Raw genomic sequence first — 22,752 nt, 5'->3', positions numbered from 1 at the left:
AATAATAACACAAAGCAGACCTTATATGTATATATGATTCCATATACATGTTTGCACAAGCAATGCTCAATAATATATATATACATATACATACATACATACATACATACATACATAACACATACATACATAAGTGAAAATATCAAAAATTACCCTTGCAACTTTTGCTTTGTCAGTCTGCAGCCCTCACTGGAAAACATTTGGCTAGTTTGACGTAATTTAGGTTAATATGAGGTCCGGACCTTCGCTGAGAAAAAATGTACATGAACTGACATTACTAAATTTTAATTGAAGACCCCTGTCCTAGTATAACACTTACAGAATGCAGTAACGCCAACCTACTGCCAGATGGTTAAAGGACTTTTAATATAGGTGACCCAAGTAAGCATGTGCCACAAAATCTATGCTCTGCTAGAATATCACATCATATCAAAGCAACCTCCATAATACGACAACAACAGAAAATCAAACAAAAAAACAGCATGGCTTCATAGTAAAAGAGTGCAGGTACTAGACTGGCCTGCCTGTAGTCCAGACCTGTCTCCCATTGAAAATGTGTGGCGCATTATGAAGTGGAGACCCGGACTGTTGAACAACTTAAGCTGTACATCAAGCAAGAATAGGAAAGAATTCCACCTGAAAAGCTTCAAAAATTGGTCTCCTCAGTTCCCAAACGTTTACAGAGTGTTGTTAAAAGGAAAGGCCATGTAACACAGTGGTAAAAATGCCCCTGTGCCAACCTTTTTGAATATAAGTTGAAAAGGATTCACAAATCATTGTATTCTGCTTTTATTTACGATTTACACAACATGCCAACTTCACTGGTTTGGGGTTTTGTAGTACCTTAGTATTCGTTATTAATTCGCTTCAGAGTTTCCGTTAAAAAAAATCCAATAGGAAACAATGTACATCCAATTAATCCCTTACAGACACTAACACATCTATAAGACCATCAAAGCAAGGACAAATAGACTGAAAAACTGTTTCTATCCTAGAGCTAAACTCTGCACTTACCTGAACAATCACCACTTTATTAACTTGCTTAACTCTGATAGAGATCTGCTGTGCAATATGTTTTTAAAATGTGTATTATATTTTTAAAATTGTTATTATTGTTTGTTGTCTTAGAGCAGTGGTTCTCAACCTGGGTTCGATCGAACCCTAGGGGTTCGGTGAGTTGGCCTCAGGGGTTCGGCGGAGCCTCCGCCACGGAGGTAAAGACACATCCGACTTATCGTGTAAATAAAAACTTCTCCCTATCAGCGTATTATGGATACCTCCAAACAATGTTCCCTCTAATTTTCCATCTGAATTGCAGGTTTTTTGATTGATCGATTGAAACTTTTACTAGTAGATTGCAAAGGAAGAGAATACATTATATGAAACAGCACAGTACATATTCCGTACAATTGACCACTAAATGGAAACACCCGAATAAGTTTTTCAACTTGTTTAAGTCGGGGTCCGCGTTAATCAATTCATGGTAATGTGTGTAAGGTGTGTAATTTATTGTGAGTTCATGCACGGTGTTGGTTTTGTTCTTTGAACAAGGTGATATTCACGCACAGTTAATTTTGTGCACCAGTAAAAAAACATATAACTTTTTCTTGAATTGAAAAAACATTTCATTTTTCACTAAAGAAGGGTTCGGTGAATGCACATATGAAACTGGTGGGGTTCGGTACCTCCAACAAGGTTAAGAACCACTGTCTTAGAGTATTTTATGTAGGTTGTTTTAAAAGCATTGAGCTGGATTGCTGTTCGATTTTGTTGTGTCCATGCAATGACAATAAAGGTATTCTGATTATGATCTTTTAGAGAATAATTATAGTTTTACATTTTAAAAGGTAACGTGCATATGACCATGAATGACAAAATAAACAGATACATGAACATTTTCCATGACATATATCTTCATTGAAGACTTTTGGTATAGCACCGTATTACCATGACATAGCAATGTGGTGCATTCAGTGACACTTTGGAAACAGACTGTAAGGCTCCCATTGACTTTAATTGGATTATTACTGTGTGATACATCTTTATTAAGCTGTCTAGGTTACGTTGCAACCGTACTCAATAAGAAAGCACGAAGACTGAGTGACCAACATGTGTTTTATCATACTAAAACCAAAACAGAGTATGAAAACTGAGATGCATGAAGTTATTTCACCACAGATGAAAACCCAAGTACCACAGTAAAGGACTTATGTTTCCTTTATCTCTTGAGTTTCCCTCCATCACACCATACGGCTGTAATAACACAAACAACTTGCACAAGTGAACTTCTTTGACCCCTGAATTCTGCTCTGTGGTGAACCTTCCAGTGAACACACACAAATGTTCCCTGAAAGAAGAAGACAAACGACCTCTGCTCCATTTTCTTCTCCAACCCCTGCCTGGTTCTGTTTAGCGGTCCAATATCCAACAAATGAGCAAGCGTCGCACATATCAAATAAAACATGTTACAAATATGTACACTGAAAGAAGGCAGCTAAATCACATCGACACAGCACAGACTTTTTACACGGACAGAAAGAGACAGTGGATCAATGAGGAGGCCAGACTGAGATAAACTTTGTTTTGCAATTGATAAAAAACGCAAACAGCCAACATTTAGCTCGCTTAAACTAATCTGTCCCACCAGCCATTGAGTCTTTGCAGGGATTTTTAAAAACTAGCATCTTAATAAGCCAACATCAGAATCAAAAAATTGATATTCAGTCTAAGCCTGGGCCACTGCAGAGGGGGTCCAGACTGAGGCCAAGGGAAAAAAAAACTCATAGCCATAGCACACATACGCACTGTGTAAGAGGGAAACATCAAAGAACACAAAGGACATTAAAGCCATTAAAAGAGCAGAGCTGATGTAACCAGCCACTTCTACACACAGCCACAAAAGTAAAACAACAACAAAAAAAACATATACACTGTGGTGGCCTCTGCATAATATTGCGAAACAAAACGGCAGATAATATGTCTTACCTTATACACACACCATAATAGTACTTGTATGTTGACACACGGTACAATCCATCAAGCAGTGCGGCTGCATAGCTTACCAAAGTCGGACTAAAACATTTTGATAGATTTTTGAGCGCCGTGTGTAATGTTCTATATTTTCAATAGAACATATTGATCATTGGTCATTGACTTTGGGAGGTCGAGTCCAAGGTCACAACCAATTGTGTTCGAGAGAGTTGAGGTACAGACCGTACCTCGGGGTGTGGGTGGACAACAAGCTGGACTGGACTGTTAACATGGACCACTTGTACAGGAAAGTACAGAGTAGGCTGCACTCCTTCAACATTTGCAAAAATTTCTTGTGGATGTACTACCAGTCTGTGGTTGCCAGTGTTCTGTTCTACATCGTAGTGTGCTGGGGGGGCAGTACATCTAAGAAGGACAGTTCCAGACTGGAGAAACTGATCAGGTGATTGGAATAAAACTGGACTCACTGGTGACGGTGGCAGAGAAGAGGACTGTGGAAAAACTAGTGAGCATCATGGATGATGCCAGTCACCCTCTGCATAGCGTTATCAGTAGCCAGAGGAGCCTGTTCAGTGCTAGACTGCTTCATCCCAAGTGCAAGACTAATAGACTCAAAAACTCTTTTGTCCCACACACCATCAGACTGTACAACTCCTCTCTGGGGGGAGTGGGGATACTAGGATGACGGGATGCAAAACAATAACATATACCCCCATTATTTATTATGGAAGGAATCAATAAAGTACTATCTATCTATCTATATAACATTTTGGTTTTGTTTACTTGAGTCATATTGCAGTCTAAACTTATCTTTTATGCGTGACTGCCATCATATTACAGTCTACACGTATCTCTTATGTGTGACTGCCATCTACTGGTCACACATATTTTCACCGTGTACCAAATAAAATAGCTTCGAGGTCGGTAAGCACAACCAAAATTATTCCACACATTAGGCGCACCGGGTTATAAGGCGCACTGTCGAGTTTTGAGAAAATGAAAGGATTTTAAGTACGCCTTATAGTCTGAAAAACATGGTATTATTAATCTCCATGCTAATTTACTGTTACAATTAGGTGGTTATTTCGAACATTAAGTATCTTGTCTTTGCAGTCTATTCAATCGAATATAAGTTGAAAAGGATTTGCAAATCATTGCATTCTGTTTTTATTTACCATTTACACAACGCGCCGACTTCACTGGTTTTGGGTTTTGAAGTGAAAGTTATATTGTCGGCCAAATTTATATCGTTAATGTTGTATATCGTTCAACCTTAATGTGTAAAATGTGAGGTAAAAGTTTAGAAAAACATACACAAACAACGACAAACGTATGCAATATTATCTCGACGAGGGCATACTAAATAATAATTGATTAATCGATCAATTATATCGTCGTTAAGTATTAATTATGGATTAATTGTGTCATGCGGCAAACGAGACTAAATGAAGCGCACTACTTATTTGAGACCAACAGAGGCGCTGTTGAGTCAGTCCACACTAGCTTGCTGTATAAATAAGTACCTGGGCTTATGAGGTTACCAGCTCAAGAGGTTTTTGGTAAACAAGCTCTCTCAGCTAACTGTTATGCTCTAAGCTGCGGGCAAAAATTGGGGTTACTCACCAACCCAGTCCCCACCAATTGTTGGCGAAGTGAATGTCACAGTAAACCTTGTAAGATCCACCCAAAACATCTGGTCTCACACTTTGTTTCTCCAACCATCGGTCAGAATAAGGTGAGTGTGAAGGACATTGTAGAGAAGAAGAAGCTGATGATATGCATTGAATTAAAGAAATAAATCATGAAAAATGTGTATCAAGTTGTGCGCGTAACTGACTTGGCAATGCAGTACGAGCACAGCCCTGTTACAATAATCTACTCCATACTGAAAAAGAGGCTTAAAATAATTTCTAACATTTAGTCATTAAAAAATGGAGTAGCTGCTGATGGTGTGCTTGACAGAGAAACAGCTTGCAAGAGATACCGTAGCAGTCCGCTTTCCAAGCTAAATGCTGTACATTATTATTAAATTACTTCATAGAGCTACTGTATTTGTTTGTAGTGCATCGTATTGTGTTATGTTGATACAATATTCATAATCTAAAAGTTCATTTTTCATATTTTAAAAGATGATGCATGTTAAAATGACGGGCTCCGTCAAGGGAACTAAGTGAACCTGTAAGCCGAGTTGCGTTGGAAAACAAAACTCATTATTTTGTTCAATACGACACTTGGAAACAGAAGTTCAAAACATCCCGAGAGAGATACTCACATGCCATTAAAGATAATAGCCTACCATAATAATTGGAGAGAGGCTGCGGTTTGCCAAATTTGAAAACTCGTTATATGTAACAACTTAATTATTTAACTTGAACAATTGTTTGGAGTGCATGGGCAATGGGAAAGCAGGAAACCATAACTCACACGAACTAAAGTTCAAGTTTTTCTCATCAATTTTCTTCTAGTCGGACAACATTTTTGGTGCAATGGATGGAATTTTTTTAAAGTATATGAATGAATAGACATAATGAACCTTTTTGAGCTAACTGCTGCACTGATACACACCTTCAGCTTCAATTAATTATCATAACGATCGATTGCTTCTGTTTTTTTCATTGATCGGTTTACATCTCATTCCATTGGCTGATAATGGAAACCGTAACACACCATGGAAGTGGTCTGAAGAGACTCGAGGGAAAATGGTCTATTCTGAGAAGCTGACTCACAAACACACACAAACACACACACAGTGTGCATGACATACCAGAATGACCTGACCTCTGTGGACTTGTGGCCACAACACCACCCACTTAGAGGAATCCGCTCAATGTGTTCCTAATGCAAAGGCATGAAATTAGTGATGCAATGTTCAACCAGCAAGGGGAACTGCACTTTTTTGGAATTGTGTCTATCATTCACAATCCTTACGTGAGACAAGAACACATATGTTTGTCCTTTTTTTAATGCATTCTAATTTATAACATACGGCAAGTAAGAAAGTGACTAACAAAGCAGCTACTGGGAGCACGGCCGTCACTACAAAACCCAAAACCAGTGAAGTTGGCACGTTGTGTAAATGGTAAATAAAAACAGAATACAATGATTTGCAAATCCTTTTCAACTTATATTCAATTGAATACACTGCAGAGACAAGATATTTAAAGTTTGAACTGAGCAACTAAATTTGTCAATTTGTCTTGCTGAAATAAGCAGGGGCGTCCATGAGAAAGACGTTGCTTGGATGGTAACATATGTTGCTCCAAAACTTGTATGTACATTTCAGCATTAATGGTGCCTTCACAGATGTGTAAGTTACCCATGCCTTGGGCACTAATACACCCCCATACTATCACAGATGCTGGCTTTCAACTTTGCGCCTATAACAATCCGGATGGTTATTTTCCTCTTTGTTCCGGAGGACACGACGTCCACAGTTTCCAAAAACTATTTGAAATGTGGACTCGTCAGACCATAGAACACTTTTCCACTTTGCATCAGTCCATCTTGGATGAGCTCGGGCCCACCGAAGCCGGCGGCGGTTCTGGGTGTTGTTGATAAATGGCTTTCGCTTTGCATAGTAGAGTTTTAACTTGCACTTACAGATGTAGCGACAAACTGTAGTTACTGACAGTGGTTTTTTGAAGTGTTCCTGAGCCCATGTGGTAATATCCTTTACACACTGATGTCGCTTTTTGATGCAGTACCGCCTGAGGGATCGAAGGTCTGTAATATCATCGCTTAAGTGCAATGATTTCTCCACATTCTTTGAACCTTTTGATGACATTACGGAACGTAGATGGTGAAATCCCTCAATTCCTTGCAATAGCTGGTTGAGAAATGTTGTTTTTTTTAACTGTTGGACAATTTGCTCACGCATTTGTTCACAAAGTGGTGACCCTCGCCCCTTCCTTGTTTGTGAATGACTGAGCATTTCATGGAAGCTGCTTGTATATCCAATCATGGCATCCACCTGTTCCCAATTAGCCTGTTCACCTGTGTGATGTTCCAAATAAGTGTTTGATGAGCATTCCTCAACTTTCTCAGTCTTTTTGCCACTTGTGCCAGCTTTTTTGAAACATGTTGCAGGCATCAAATTCCAAATGAGCTAATATTTGCAAAAAATAAAGTTTTCCAATCCGAACGTTAAATATCTTATCTTTGCAGTCTGTTTAATTGAATATAGGTTAAAAAGGATATGCAAATCATTGTAATTTGTATTTACCATTTACACAACGTGCCAACTTCACTGGTTTTGGGTTTTATATATCGCAATACATTTTTTGCCATATAAATGATAATATATATACACAACTATTTCAAAATGGTTTACAAAAGCTCCTAATTTCACTGCTGACATATGGGGTAAGATATTGCATAATTTATGGTTGTATTAGTTTCTGAAAACCATTATTAATGTAATTTTACTATTAAAATCTGGATATTTTCTGCTGTAACATGTTTCTATCTACACTTCTGTTCAAATGTAATAAGCACCTATCCTTCTGCTGTTTGGCTACTTAATATTAGTTTTGGGTGATACTACAAATTTGGGTGTCGGTCCAATACCAAGTAATTACAGGGGCAGTATTGGTCATACAAATGCTGATATTGATATTTCAATTTAGCAAGATTATTGAATGATTACATTTTTGATAACAATTATAATCAGACAAAAAGTGAGGATGGCGGTGTAACAATATCAATTCAATATTTTGAGCAAAATACGGTCAATCGTGCAAATAAGCCAGGGACATATTTCATGTGGTCATAAACAATAAGAAAAAGTACAACAAAAAAAAGATTTGCTAATAAAAAAATAAAAAATCTATCTAATCATTGTAGTATTGATCATTAACTTACCGTATTTTCCAGATTATAAGGCGCACTTAAAATCCTTTTATTCCTCAAAACTCGACAGTGCGCCTTATAACCCGGCACGCCTAATGTAAAGAATAAGTTTGGTTGAGCTTACCGACCTCGAAGCTATTTTATTTGGTACATGGTGTAATGATAAGTGTGACCAGTAGATGGCAGTCAAACACAAGAGATAAGTGTAGGCAGCACTATGATGGCAATATGACTCAAGTAAACAACACCAACATTTTATATGTTCCATTGAAAATATAGAACATTACACAAGGCGCTCAAAAATCTATCAAAATGTTTTAGTACGACTCTGCTTCAACATACGAGTACTATTATGGTGTGTGTATAAGGCAAGACATATTATCAGGCGTTTTGTTTCGCAATATTATGCAAAAGTAACGTTTCTTACCTTCTGGTACCTGCTGATCTGTATTTGGGATCTGCATAAATCCTGAAAATTTGCCTTTGTAGTCCGTGTCGGACACCGTAGTCGATAAGCTTCTTCTTTTTCTCTATCTTCTTGTTATAGGACATTCATCCTCCGCTGTTACCATTTTTAATATAAAGCAGTGTAAAGTTATTACTTATATCTGTCAGTAAACTCGCCATGAAAGCGCTAAAACATACCGGTGTAGTGAGTTTACATTATTCACCCAAGGAACTGTAGTTATTAGAGAGTTCCGGTCAGACGTTTTTTTCACGGGACACATTTCTGGTGTTGTTGTTTCCGGATGAGGAGATGCTGCTCCGTTATTGATTGAAGTAAAGTCTGAATGTCATTAAAACAGTTAGCTCCATCTTTTGACACTTCTTCCACCCCCGTCCTTGCACGCTACACCGCTACAACAAAGATGACGGGGAGAAGACGCTGCCGAAGGTGAGCCACGTAAATAAGACCGCCCACAAAACGGCGCATCCTGAAGAGACTGTCAGAAAGCGACTTGAAGATGATCTGTAAAACATAATCTATCCAACATTTTGACCGAAGAACCACCATTACATGTTATGTAGACCACAAGGAAGTGTTATCAATTCAGAAAAAAATTATAATAATATATTATAATAATACCCGCTCATCAGCAGTGCTACTTATAATCCGGTGCGCCCAATGATCCGGAAAATACGGTAGTTTTGAGAAAACTTAGATGACATCTGTATTGCATGCCAAAGCGTTTCCACCACAACGCGTGCAGGGCACCACAGATGGCACTAGTGTCAATTGAGCGGTGTGCTTCCTGTTACACAATAGAAGAACGGCATGGCCTCTGATACACTTTCTCATACTTGTAGTAGCAAACCTCGCCCTGTGATTAAGAGGTGTAATTTACTTTTAAGCCCTTCCAGTAAAAATAATTGACGGCAAACAAAGTCATGGGCGGGAAATCAAAAAGCCAAGGCAATTAATACAAAGTAGGAGATAAACTGTCATCTTAGCAACACGAGTTAACACAAGGTTATTCATGTGTGTTTATTTAAGTATTCTATTTTTGATTATTTCTATATTATAATTACTATAATATTTAATGTATTATGTACAATTATTTATGTTTATTTTCTCTATTTTTAACACTTATTTTGTCTCATTTTCCTTTTCTAAACACTGCATGAGCAATCATTAACATTGTATTCTTTATTATCCTAAATTTAAAGTCAATAGAAAAAAATCCCTTCATAAAAATATATTTTACATATTCATCCTCAGTTTTCGATGTACTTGTCGTTATTTAATATTTGTAGATGTGTTTCTTACTCCTATTAAATGTGTACTTTTATTGCATCCTTATTCTAACATATTTATTCCTTCCTTTTACTTAACCCTGCACAAGTCTTTTTTTAAACTCGCATTTTTTATTAATATTAGTTTTCCAACACACTCCTTTCCTTCTTTAAACAGGAAGTGAACAAAATTAAAATACAAAATTAAAATACAAAATGTAATGCTGCCAATTCCGATACGATCATCCCTGAGTGAGATCGTCTGATACCATACCGATCACGTGTATTACCTACAATTTATTTGTGGTTAGTGCTATTGACAGTTTTGTTTTATTACATCAAATTGATTAGGCAAAACAAAGTACAAAGTACACAAAAAACTTAACAAAATCCAAAACGACTATCTACTTTTTATTCAAATCCTTTGGTTTCTGCCCCTTGAATTCCGAACCACATCATCTGGCTCCTCTCGATGTGGAGGAGCTAACATAAACAACAAATAAATATTTAAGAAAATATGAATGTCGATCTGATCACTCTGGTATCAATCATACACTGATACAAACCTTAATATCGACACCATCAATTGATGTATCCGCCCTCTTGCGTGTTATGTACTGACACATCAACAGTTGTTGTTGTATTACCCTCTCTAACACTTATTAATCTACTTTTCTATTTAATAATATCTGCTTACTTTCTGCTGTAAACTTGTTGCTACTAGAGTTGTACGGTATACCGGTATTAGTATAGTACAGCGATACTAATGAATCATATTCGGTACTATACCGCCTCTAAAAAGTACCGGTCCTAAAAAGTACCGGTCCCACCACCACCCCGGCCCTCCCGTCGTCGTCACGTCGTGTCATTGTTGGTTTTACGAGCAGAGGAGCATGTTCGGCAGTGCAAAATCACGGAGTACTTACAAGCAAACAATGTGTGTAGACAGAAAATGGACAACGGACGCATTTTGGCTTAAAAACTAACGATAAAGGTGAAGTTATAACACTGAAACACCCTCAGGAAGAGGTGCTCTAAGACATGGCTAGCTAGCTCACGGCTAACATTTCATCGGCAGTGTTTTAGCTACTTGTAAATCACTAATCCTCGCCTCCATTGCGACAAATAAAGTGAGTTTCTTACAAGTATCATCCCTGCAGGACGAGGAATAGCCAAACATGCTTCACTACACACCGTAGCTCACCGGCGTCAAAATGTAAACAAACGCCATGGGTGGATCTACACCTGACATCCACTGTAATGATACCAAGTACAGGAGCGTATCTAGTCATTACTACTATGATTACATCGATATTTTTTAGCATCACAAAATCTTTTTTTGTTTTAAAAACATTTATATTTTGTTTAAAAACTCAGGAAATATGTCCCTGGACACATGAGGACTTTGAATATGACCAATGTATGATCCTGTAACTACTTGGTATCGGACTGATACCCAAATTTGTGGTATCATCCAAAACTAATGTAAGGCATCCAAAAAACAGAAGAATAAGTGATTATTAAATTTTAACATAAGTGTACATAGAAACATGTTAAAAGAGAAATCAAGCAGATATTAACAGTAAATGAACAAGTCAATTTCTTCCACTTGTCCTTAATAATGTTGACAAAATAATAGAATGATAAATGACACAATATGTTACTGCATACGTCAGCAGATAAATTAGGAGCCTTTGTTTGCTTACTTACTACTAAAAGACAAGTTGTCTTGTATGTTCACTATTTTATTTAAGGACAAACTTACAATACGAACATATGTTTAATGTACCCGAAGATTTTTTGTTAAAAATAAAGCCAATAATGCAATTTTGTGTGGTCCCCTTGTCATGATCCGTTGCCCGGATCATGTTTTGTTTAGTTTTGTTCTATTAGTTCCACTACCCCAATTCTGTTTTCGTTGCCATGGGTGCAAATTAGTATCACCTGCCTCTGATTATTGTCCAGGATGCTCACCTGCTGCCAGGCATTAATCAGAGAGCTACTTATTCCCGTTTCTCGCCACGCTTTGCCTGGCTTCCTTATTTGCAGTATGCAACAGATTGGTTAATTCCTGCGTCTATGTTTCTCTATTCCTGAGCTAAGTTTTGGCCTTAGCTTCCCGTGCAAACGGCACGTGTCTCTTTTGTTTGTTTTCTGTCTTTTGTATGTCGTATGATTTATGACAAATAAATCATATCCTACCTGCACGCTTCGTCCGGAGTTTCCCGTCTGCATCCTGGGAGAACTACCCCCGCAGTAAGATGCGACCCAATTGTGACACCCCTTTATTTAGAAAAGTACCGAAAAGTATCGAAACACATTTTGGTACCCGTACCAAAATATTGGAATCGGGACAACACTAGCTGCTACACTTCTTAAAGTTGACTTAGCACTTATTTCTTGATGTCGTTTAAAGCCAGCTAATCTTTGTTGTTGTTTTTGTCTCTCTGTCTAATCCCCCTCTTGTCCCCACAATTTCCCCCTCTGTCTTCCTTTTTTTCTCTTTCTATCCCCTCCTGCTCCGGCCCGGCTGCACCAAATGATAATGTAAATACATTTAATAAAGTCAAATACAAAAAAGGCAACAAGAGAAGTATCCTACACTTCTCTTTTGTAAAGTAAATCTGAACAGCCGATATGGGCATCTACATCAACTATATGATTTGTCTGAGAAGCTGGACAGGACAAAAAACAAATATAAAATTAAAGCTGCAAGCAGCGATGGACGGGACCGACTTTGAGGGCTCATAAAATCCAAACTGGAGCAGTAATTAAAACTTTTTCATCAGCTTTTAATCAGAAGGGTTCAATCTCTCTCCTGTGCTAATTTGAAGACGACACGACAAACGCGCTTAGAGGGGATAATGTTTGAAAAAAGGTGACTGTTTTTATACAACTTTTATTTTGAAGGGGGAATTGCAAACTTCCTGTTGATTTTTGCTGCGGGTTGTCAGTGTATGAAATATAGGTCTAAAGGAGACCTACATAGAGGTTTTTGTTTCATATCTCTATGACATTCCTACTGGGAGTTACAGGCAGTTTTGAGTTTTGGGGTTTGGTTTTTTAATGAGATCGCAATTTTCACCAGTCCTGATGTGTGTGTCCAATTTGGTGAGTTTTGAAGCATGTTAAGGGGGTCAAATTACAGCTCAAAGAGGCGGCGGTATAATAATAAAACAATAGGATCCTCTGTCCCAAAGGGACTCGGTCCCTAAAAAAAGCCAGCTAATCGTATCTATTAGCACGCCTGCTCCTGGTTTTCTCTCCGGTTATGCATATCGATTTAGGGAAGCGGCTCCACACTGTGTATGGAAGCACATACCAAGATAAGAGAAGATTGGCGTTTGTGATCGGCATTAAACACATACTTTTTCGCAAAGATCGGTGGCCAATCGATCGGCAAATCCCTAAAGCGAATGTTTAAAACTGTTAAAGTTGATTCATCTGGTTGCCTAACTCAAAAGTTATGTTGCCATATGTCACTGGAAAGCCCCTATATATTGTACCGTATCCCCAATGTTTTAAAGGCGACAGGACATGAGTGTGTGTTCCGTTTAAGGACACAGGTGAAAAGAGCACGACTGCACACCCGAGCACAGATGCCAGCTGGGGGTCCGAGTACAGTACGCGTGCCAGCAAAACCGGCTCAGCCCGTCAACACCTCCCACCACATCTTTAAAACACAGGAAGGAGCAGAAGACAAAAGCAGAGCGAGCGATGATGGATGAAGGATGCTGGCCAGCAGATGCGCGGCAGTGAGATCAAGCAGGATGGGTGTGGGGGGCGGGGGTGGTCGGCTGTGGGAAGGGACGGGTGTTGAGAGGCGTGCAAATAGTGAAGGACGAGGCATACAGTGGGGAGGTCCCTGTCAGCAGGGGGCTTCCCTTTATTTAAGGCCGCGATTGGGTCACGTGTGTTGAATGAAACAATCAATAAACAGATGCTGCATTTAATGCAATCAATGAAATCCTCCAATCTGGACATGATTAAGTTATAATGTAAATATATTTATTTCTAACTATAGTGTGTGACTGCTGCTGTTTTGTTGTTATATGTATTTCTGGAGTTTTTACCTGTTAAATGAAGGACACTGATTGATTGATGTTGAATGCGGAATATATTGTCTGTGAATATTTCCGTGCAAATAAATATATATATAAATATAATTATAATGTATATTTTCTGCTGGATCTACTCTCTATTTTATTTATTTTTTGCTGCAGCTGTTACATATACTGTAATATTGTACATGGTAATTGGGATTTGTTATATATTGTATATAGTATATAAAAATATAATTTAATATAATAATACAATATATCAGTATATATCATATACTCTGCGATGAGGTGGCGACTTGTCCAGGGTGTACCCCGCCTACGGTAGAAAATAGATGAATATTATATAATGTATATCTAATAGGGTTGTACGATATACCGGTATTAACATAGTATCGCGATACTAATGAATCATATTCGGTACTATACCGCCTCTAAAAAGTACCGGTCCCCCACCCGTCGCGAGACAAATTGAGTACATTTATATTAAGTATCAACCATTTAGGACGAGTGATTGCTATACATACTTCATTACACACCTCAGCCATACTTGCCAACCCTCGCGATTTTCCCGGGAGACTTCCGAATTTCAGTGCCCCTCCCGAAAATCTCCCGGGGCAACCATTCTCCCGAATTTCTCTCGATTGCCACCCGGACAACAATATTGGGGGCGTGCCTTAAAGACACTGCCTTTAACGTCCTCTCTCACCTGAAACCTTCACCCCTTAACAGCCGCATGCTGTCCAGGCGTCCGCTTTACCTCCATATAAACAACGTACCGGCCCAGTCACATAATAATGTAGCGCTGGACGGGTTTAACAATGGTCTTTATTCGAAAATGTCAAGAAATTCCGACAGGTTGTATGATCTTTTAACTGGTTTAATGATAACGCAAGGCATACTTGGTCAACAGCCATACATGTCACACTGACGGTGGCCGTATAAACAACTTTAACACTGTTACAAATATGCGCCACACTGTGAACCCACACCAAACAAGAATGACAAACACATTTCGGGAGAACATCCGCACCGTAACACAATATAAACACAACAGAACAAATACCCAGAATCCCTTGCAGCACTATCCTCTTCCGGGACGCTACAATAACATCTACGGCTTTTGGAGCTCAGTGCACAACTGCACACACAACAAGAAGGAGACGAAGCAGAAGAACGAAGAAGAGACAAGGCGACGACGAGTAAGAAGAAAAAATACGCTTGCAAGTTCCAAAATGATTGGAAAAAAGAATTTAATTTCCTCCAGAAAAGCTGGACGAGCAAGGCTGCTGCCGGAACCTCAACCCCGGCCCCCCAACCCCGCCCCCGCAACCTCACCCCCAACACCGCCCCCATCTCCCGAATTCGGAGGTCTCAAGGTTGGCAAGTATGACCTCAGCACACCGGAGTCATGATAATAGTTGTATTGAAATTTGTCTATTGTTGACAATTTCAAGACAACTTTTCATCATGTCCGATTATTGACCATTATGACGATCAACTTAACTTTGAACACACTAATCACATGTCGATGAAGGGTGTACTTAGTCAACATGTCACTCTAAGGGTGGCAGTACGAACAACGCCAACACTGTCATAAACATGTGCCATATGGTGAAACCACACTAAACAACAATGACAAACACATTTTGGGAGACTATTTTCACCGCAACACAACATAAACACTAGAGAACAAATTCCGAGAATTCCCTGCAGCACCAACTCTTCCGGGACGCTACAATATAAACAAACGCCATTGGTGGATCTACACCTAACATCCACTGTATTGATACTAAGTACAGGAGCGTATCTAGTCGATACTGCTATGATTACATCAATATTTTTTAGCAACACAAAATCTTCTTTTGTTTTTTAAAAATGTATATTATGTTTATAAAGTCAGGAAATATGTCCCTGGACACATGAGGACTTTGAATATGACCAATGTATGATCCTGTAACTACTTGGTATTGGATAAATACCCAAATTTGTGGTATCATCCAAAACTAATGTAAAGTATCCAAACAACAGAAGAATAAGTGATTATTACATTTTAACAGAAGTGTAGATAGAACATGTTAAAACAAAAAGTAAGCAGATATTAACAGTAAATGAACAATTAGATTAATAATTCATTTTCTACCACTTGTCCTTAATAATTTTGACAAAATAATACAAGGATAAATGACACAATAATTAGGAGTCTTAGTTTGTTTACTTACCCGGTACTACTAAAAGAGAAGTTGTCTTGTATGTTCACTATTTTATTTAAGGACAAACTTGCAATAAGAAACATATGTTTAATGTACCATGACATTTTTTGTTCAAATAAAGCCAATAATGACATTTTTTGTGGTCCCCTTTATTTAGAAAAGTACCGAAATACATTTTGGTACTGGTGCCGGAACCAAAACACACTAATATGTCATATGTAAATATTACATATATGTTATGATTTATATTGCTACTATGGTACATTTTTAGTCTACTTAATACCTGCATTATCCTTTCCATCCTTACCCTTTCCATCCTTTGAAACTGAGCTACTGTGTGGAACAATTCCCCTTGTGGATCAATAAATTTGTCTAAGTCTAGTCTAAACAATCCTTGGCATTGAACTATTCATAAAAGCACCAAAATGGAGGCATTTATTTTTTTAATATCAACATATTTAATTAAAAACAAAATGTGAGACTAAAATTATAAATATATATTTCATGTATCATTTTCATTTAATTACTTTAATTTATTTTTAGTACAGTATCATTAAAACTATATTTAAAGAAATGTTTTTCTATATTTATTTTTCCTGTTTAAAATTCTTATTCAATTACTTTTAATTTTATTTGTAAAAAAAAAAGTAAAACATGACTTGAAGTATCCAGTGTCAGTTTTAGTTAATTTACTGAGGTTGCCATATGTTGTTCTTTGCTTGATGAAGGGCAAAAATTAAAACACAACAAATCAGCACATATCATTTGCTCGGAGAGTTTCAACCTGGGAAAAATATGAGTTTAAAAAAAGAGCGTTCAGAGATTAAAGGTATTACCATAATGCATCTAATTGCACTCCAGCTTTGTGTGGGATAAAAAGAAAAAGAAAAGGAGCAATAGACTCTGATTTGCCTCTAATTATTGCTATCCCCTACAACAGGGGTCGGCAACCCAAAACGTTGAAAGAGCCATATTCGACCAAAAATACAAATAACAAATCTGTCTGGAGCCACAAAAATTTAAAGCCGTAAATAAGTGTTATAATGAAGGCAACACATGATATAAGTGTCTATATTAGCTATAATAGCCTACTATTAAAATTACTATGTGTCGCAGGCTGAAGCAAATCTTTGTTGACAGAAATGTTGAAATGTAATATTTATTCTACACATTTTTACAACATTAGAAACCATTAGTAAATCAGAGGCTACTCAGAAGTTGAGATAACTCCTGGAAATTACTGGCTTTTGATGGCCAAAGCTATAGATGTGTGTGTCCAAGTTAAAGGAACAACATGGCACACAAAAAACGAAATGCGGCCAATATTACATACAGATAATGTGTCTTGAGACATGCAAAACTAAATTATATACAAAGAGGATAAAAGTAAAGGATATTAAATTAGCTCAAATATACCTACAAATGAGGCATAATGATGCAATATGGACATACAGCTAGCCTAAATAGCATATTAGCATTGATTAGCTTGCACTGACCAAATACGCCTGATTCGCACTCCAACAAGTCAATAACATCCACAAAGTTCACCTTTGTGCATTCACGCACAGTATAAAACGTTTGGTGGACAAAATGAGACAAAGAAGGGGTGGAAGATTTTACATGTAAACCAACTGTTCAGAACCGCCAAAATGAGTAGGACAAAACAATTTTCACCAAATACTCTCATCAGTGAAGCATGCACACAAACATATTAAACAGTGGGCTTTCTAACAATTGGGAAGGTTTGTGTCATGTTTGTCTTCAAACAAAAAATATACTAAAACCCAAAAAATATTTTTTCCCTTTTTTCCATTTTCAATAATTTTTTTTAAAATGCTCCAGGGAGCCACTTGGGCGGCACTAAAGAGCCACATGCGGGTCGAGAGCCGTGTGTTGCTGACCCCCGCCCTACAAGGATGCATAGAGTCGACTACTCACAGTGGCCGTAAGCCAGCTCCCGCCCGGGTCCGCCTCCAGCTGCAGGTGATGTCGCAGGTGTCCACATGCCTTCGCTTGCAAGTGTGCGGCACCCGCAGGGCGCCAGTAGCCTGCCTGGCTCCTCAGACTCGCGTGACGGTACGCTGACGGACTAAAAAAAAAAAATGAGGCGGAAACTCCGGATCACTTTTTTAGGAACAGTGAGGAGGCGGAGAGAAGAAAGAGGCGGAGCCCGCCAGCGCCGGTTACAAGATTAGCCAGATTATCCTTCCCTTGAGATCAATCCCAGAGGAACTGTTTGCTGCACCGTCTGATGACACAAATCAACTCGTGCGTCTCGCTCTCTTCTTAAAACCCTTGCAGGGGACACCTGTTATATAGTGCATGGTGTCTGGCATTACATTGGTGGTGAGGGATTGGGGGGGGGCACTAAAAGCTGGCACCAACCAGGACAGGGTGTGGGGCAGGGGGTGTCACACTTACAGTACAAGCTGTAGTTTCCGATTACTGATGCTTAAAAGGGGATCAGACATGAGTACATGGAGACGCTCTCATTGTCGTCCAACAACGTTTATTTACAGTTGAGGTGCGTTTCCATTGCCAGGGTTTGTGAAAGTATGCCTGCACCGTGCAATACACTTCAGTTCAGTTTGCATTTTCCATAGCAGCGCCCCAGTGTCTTCTTTCTTGACAAGTGATTTACTATCCATCCAAATAACAAGTGCTGAATAGCATGTGCGCTACAATTCTAAGACAATTATTTACAGCCAACTAGGGCTGGGCAATATGGACGAAAAAGTATATTTCGATTACCAATATTTTGGTACCGGTACCAGTACTAAAATTACTTCGGTACTTTTCGGTACTTTTCTAAATAAAGGGGACCACAACAAAATTGCAATATTGGTTTTATTTTAACAAAAAATCTTAGGGTACATTAAATATATGTTTCTTATTGCAGTTAAGTCCTTAAATAAAATAGTGAACATACAAGACAACTTGTCTTTTAGTAGTAAGTAAACAAACAAAGGCTCCTAATTTAGTCTGCTGACATATGCAGTAACATATTGTGTCATTTATCATTTTATTATTTTGGCAACATTATTAAGGACAAGCTGTAAAAATAGTAAAATGGGTTATACTTGTATAGCGCTTTTCTACCTTCAAGGTACTCAAAGCACTATTTCCACATTCACCCATTCACACACACATTCACACACTGATGCCATGCAAGGCTCTAACCGCGACCAATCAGGAGCAAGGGTGAAGTGTCTTGCTCAAGGACACAACGGATGTGACTCGGTTGGTAGAAGGTGGGGATCGAACCAGGAACCCTCAGGTTGCTGGCACGGCTACTCTCCCAACTGCGCCACACTGTCACCCAAAAATTGATTATTAATCTACTTGTTCATTTACTGTTAATATTTGCTTACTTTCTCTTTTAACATGTTCTATCTACACTTCTGTTAAAATTTAATAATCATTCATTCTTCTGTTGTTTGATACTTTACATTAGTTTTGGATGATACCAAGTAGTTACAGGATCATACATTGGTCATAATCAAATTCCTCATGTGTCCAGGGACATATTTCCTGACTTTATAAACATAATATACATTTTTTTTTAAACGAAAAAAGATGTTGTGATGCCAAAAAATATCGATGTGATCATAGTAGTATCAACTAGATACGTGCCTGTACTTGGTATCATTACAGTGGATGTTAAGTGTAGATCCACCCATGGCGTTTGTTTACATTTTGATGCTAGTGAGCTACGGTGTGTAGTGAAGCATGTTTAGCTATTCCTCGTCCTGCAGGGATGATACTTGTAAGAAACTTACTTTATTTGTCGCCATGGAGGCGAGGATTAGTGATTTAGAAGTAGCTAAAACACTGCAGACGGCTGATGGACGTTAGCCTCTTCCTGAGGGCGTTTCAGTGTTATAACTTCACCTTTATCGTCAGTTTTTAAGCCAAAAAGCGTCTGTTCTCCCTTTTCTATCTACAGACTCTACACACTGTGTATGCTTGTAAGTACTCTGTGATTGTGCGCTGCCGAACATGCTCGTCTGCTCGTAAAACCAACAATGTCACGACGTGACGACGACGCGGGCACGGAGGGGGAGGGGGGGACCGGTACGTTTCAGAGGCGATATAATACTGAATATGATTCATTAGTATCGCGGTACTATACTAATACCGGTATACCGTACAACCCTAATCTCGATATATTTTTACTTAAACTCGATATTCGATATATATCTATATATTTTCCGGTGAAAGTATACATATAAAGATATTTATTTTTGAGCGAGATTCACTGAAATTGAAGTGAATGACAACTGTACTGTAAACACTTTTATTAACCCAGTTAGTCAAGATGGGTATTAACAGCTAGCACAGAAAATAAACTGTTTAAGTAGCACAGAATTACATAACATAAATAAAATAGAAAAATTGTCACGGCCCGGGCGCATGTCAGTGCGCATTCATCAAGCAGCTGCAATCAATCGCAGGCAATCAGCACACCTGGAGCTGATGATCAGACCTTCCTTTATAAGCCTACTCAACCTGCTATCCCGCGCCGGAACGTAACCTTCTGTTGGTGTACAATAAGCGATCATCATGCTTTATGCAATCTTGCTCATGTTTTTCTTCCCCGTCATTTTTTATTGTCTCGTGTCCTCCTTGTCAATCCTACTGCAGACCTCCGTGTGTCTCGTCATTCCTTGTCCTCCCCACCCGCTTACCGGACTGCCTCTTGGATCTCGACCTCTCGCTATTCGCCCTGACTACCTGCCTGCCCACGGACTGCCTTATTGCCTTGTCCTTCCTCTTGTTCAACATTACGGTACCACACAACAGTTAATTCACACATAGTCTCACACACACACACCTTGGATCTAGTCACACTCCATTTCCCCCTGTTTAAGTATTAGTATTGTTCGGTTATATTATTTATGGTTTATTATATATATTGTAAATATATATATAATAAATAAATGCCCCCTTATGTCTGTGTCGTTCTACTCCTCCCGTACGTAACAAAAATATTATTTCTACATAAACTAAATAACATAGCTGTGCAAATAATACAAAATATATCAAACTGGGATAAAAAATGTATTTGCAGGCAGGCACTTTTTAATACCCAGTCGACGATGTAATGGACTTTACACAAGTACGGTTCTGGTCAGCGCCAAGCAGGGCCGGCCCGTGACATAGGCCGTATAGGCAAATGCTAAGGGCGCCGTCCACCAGGGGGCGCCACGCCAGTGCCACAAATGTTGGAGAAAAAAAAAATAAAATAAAAGTTGGTACTATTATTTCTAAATACAAAAAATAATCCCACGTTAATTAAAATGCAAAGTAAAGCCTATTTAATAGAAATATTATTTGTTACAACATTACGCCCCCCCCCCCACCGGGGAGAACCCCCCGCACGGTGCGCCCCTCCCTTCCCGTATCATGACTCTTTTTGGACGTCACCACATCAAAAAATCAACACAAGATGTCAAAACGGCCAAAACTGTCAGGTGCCCAGGGAAGAAAAAAGAGAAAAGAAGAGGAGGAGAAACGAGAAAAGACAGAGGTAGCAGGTAGGTAACGTTAGCCTACATGAAATTATTTGTCTGTTACAGAATGTGATAGTAACCTGGCTTTTTAGCATTAAGCTAATGTTACATGATTCGGCAATTGCTAATCTATAATCTGTTTTAACGTCGGGTTAATATTGTGGAGGGGGCTAAATTGTTATGGAAAATAATAATGTAACGTTAGGGACAATTGTATTAGATCTTTTAAGCAGGTGTTTTTTGTTTACATTGTTATTGCCTTCTGGTTAGCTAATGTTTGCCATGCAGGTAATAGTCACTTTTCCACCCCTTTATATATTAGATATAGTTGTAAGTAAAAAAAAAAGGTCAAAGACAAAGCTATTCGGTTTCTTGTGAGTATATACACTTCACTGCCGATGTGGGGGGGCGCCACCTAAAATCTTGCCTAGGGCGCCAGATTGGTTAGGGCCGGGCCTGGCGCCAAGTAAGAGACTTTACTTAATTATGCGGCTATGATCTTCCTCACTTTGGCGTACATTTCGCAGCATTTCTTGTGCGAAATATGGCAACTCGAGAACAGTTTTGATTTGGGCTTACATGGTAAAATACTCAAATCAATGTTTTATCCAGATGCATACATTTGTCCAAATCTTAATTCATAACTTGTTTAAAAATATATCGATACATCTTACAAACTCGATATATCGCCCAGCCCTACATCCAGCTTTGTCCCTCCCAATAGTCAAAAACAGAGAACAAATGTGCAACTAATATAGGTGGCTGTTTTATTCCCTCTGAGCTTTTTCTGATGCTCATTTTCACTTCCATGTCATGTTGCATGGTAGACATTGTGACCGCGCTGCTTTTTTGCTCAAATAAGAGACACAATCCTCTGTGCCTAAGCTTAGTAGATGAGATCGTTGCATGCACTATCAAGTTTGTGTTTTAATACATGCAAACCTTTATTAGATCAGGCCCTATCTCTTTACAAGGACATTCCACTATTGATGGAGCAGATGCCACCATTGCCTTCCTGCCTATAGGATATATTCTACACTGTGAACAGAACTGATATGTATAACTCATATTTTCATTTCCACTGCCAAACGCTGTCAAGAGTAGGGCAGGCTATCGTTTACATGTTAACAGATAACAGTGCCAAATCAGCAGTGCCTTAAACTACGAGCACATTGCGTTCCACAACCAAGCTTGTACTTTAGAATGCTTGTACCTTAAAGCAGCCCCGCCTATTGAAAATAATTTAAATCCATTTATTGGCAACCCAAAACACTTTTAAAAATATAAAACACACTTTTAGATAAGAAATATTATTTGAAAACAATACCATACTGGTACAAATAACTAAAGTAAAGTGATTTGTATGGAAATACTCACAGATAATACACTGACAAT

At 38.5% G+C, this 22,752-nt stretch overlaps 1 protein-coding gene across 2 annotated transcripts in view; it reads right to left on the bottom strand.

The window, feature by feature from the left end:
- The window catches only part of rxrgb (retinoid X receptor, gamma b), a 112,120-nt gene that overhangs the window by 57,155 nt on the left and 32,213 nt on the right, over positions 1-22,752 (bottom strand). Inside the window, exon 2 of one of the 2 annotated variants that reach the window (XM_061978025.2) lies at positions 17,783-17,933. The exons of the other annotated variant lie outside the window; for it this stretch is intronic. Coding sequence (XP_061834009.1) covers positions 17,783-17,849 — 67 coding nt within the window. The 5' untranslated portion in view covers positions 17,850-17,933. The remainder of the gene's footprint in view (positions 1-17,782; positions 17,934-22,752) is intronic. 2 annotated transcript variants of the gene reach the window in all.

Source organism: Nerophis lumbriciformis, linkage group LG18 (genome assembly GCF_033978685.3).
Source record: "Nerophis lumbriciformis linkage group LG18, RoL_Nlum_v2.1, whole genome shotgun sequence".
NCBI classification, from domain to species: domain Eukaryota; kingdom Metazoa; phylum Chordata; class Actinopteri; order Syngnathiformes; family Syngnathidae; genus Nerophis; species Nerophis lumbriciformis.
This window is presented reverse-complemented; position numbering and strand designations above follow the sequence as displayed.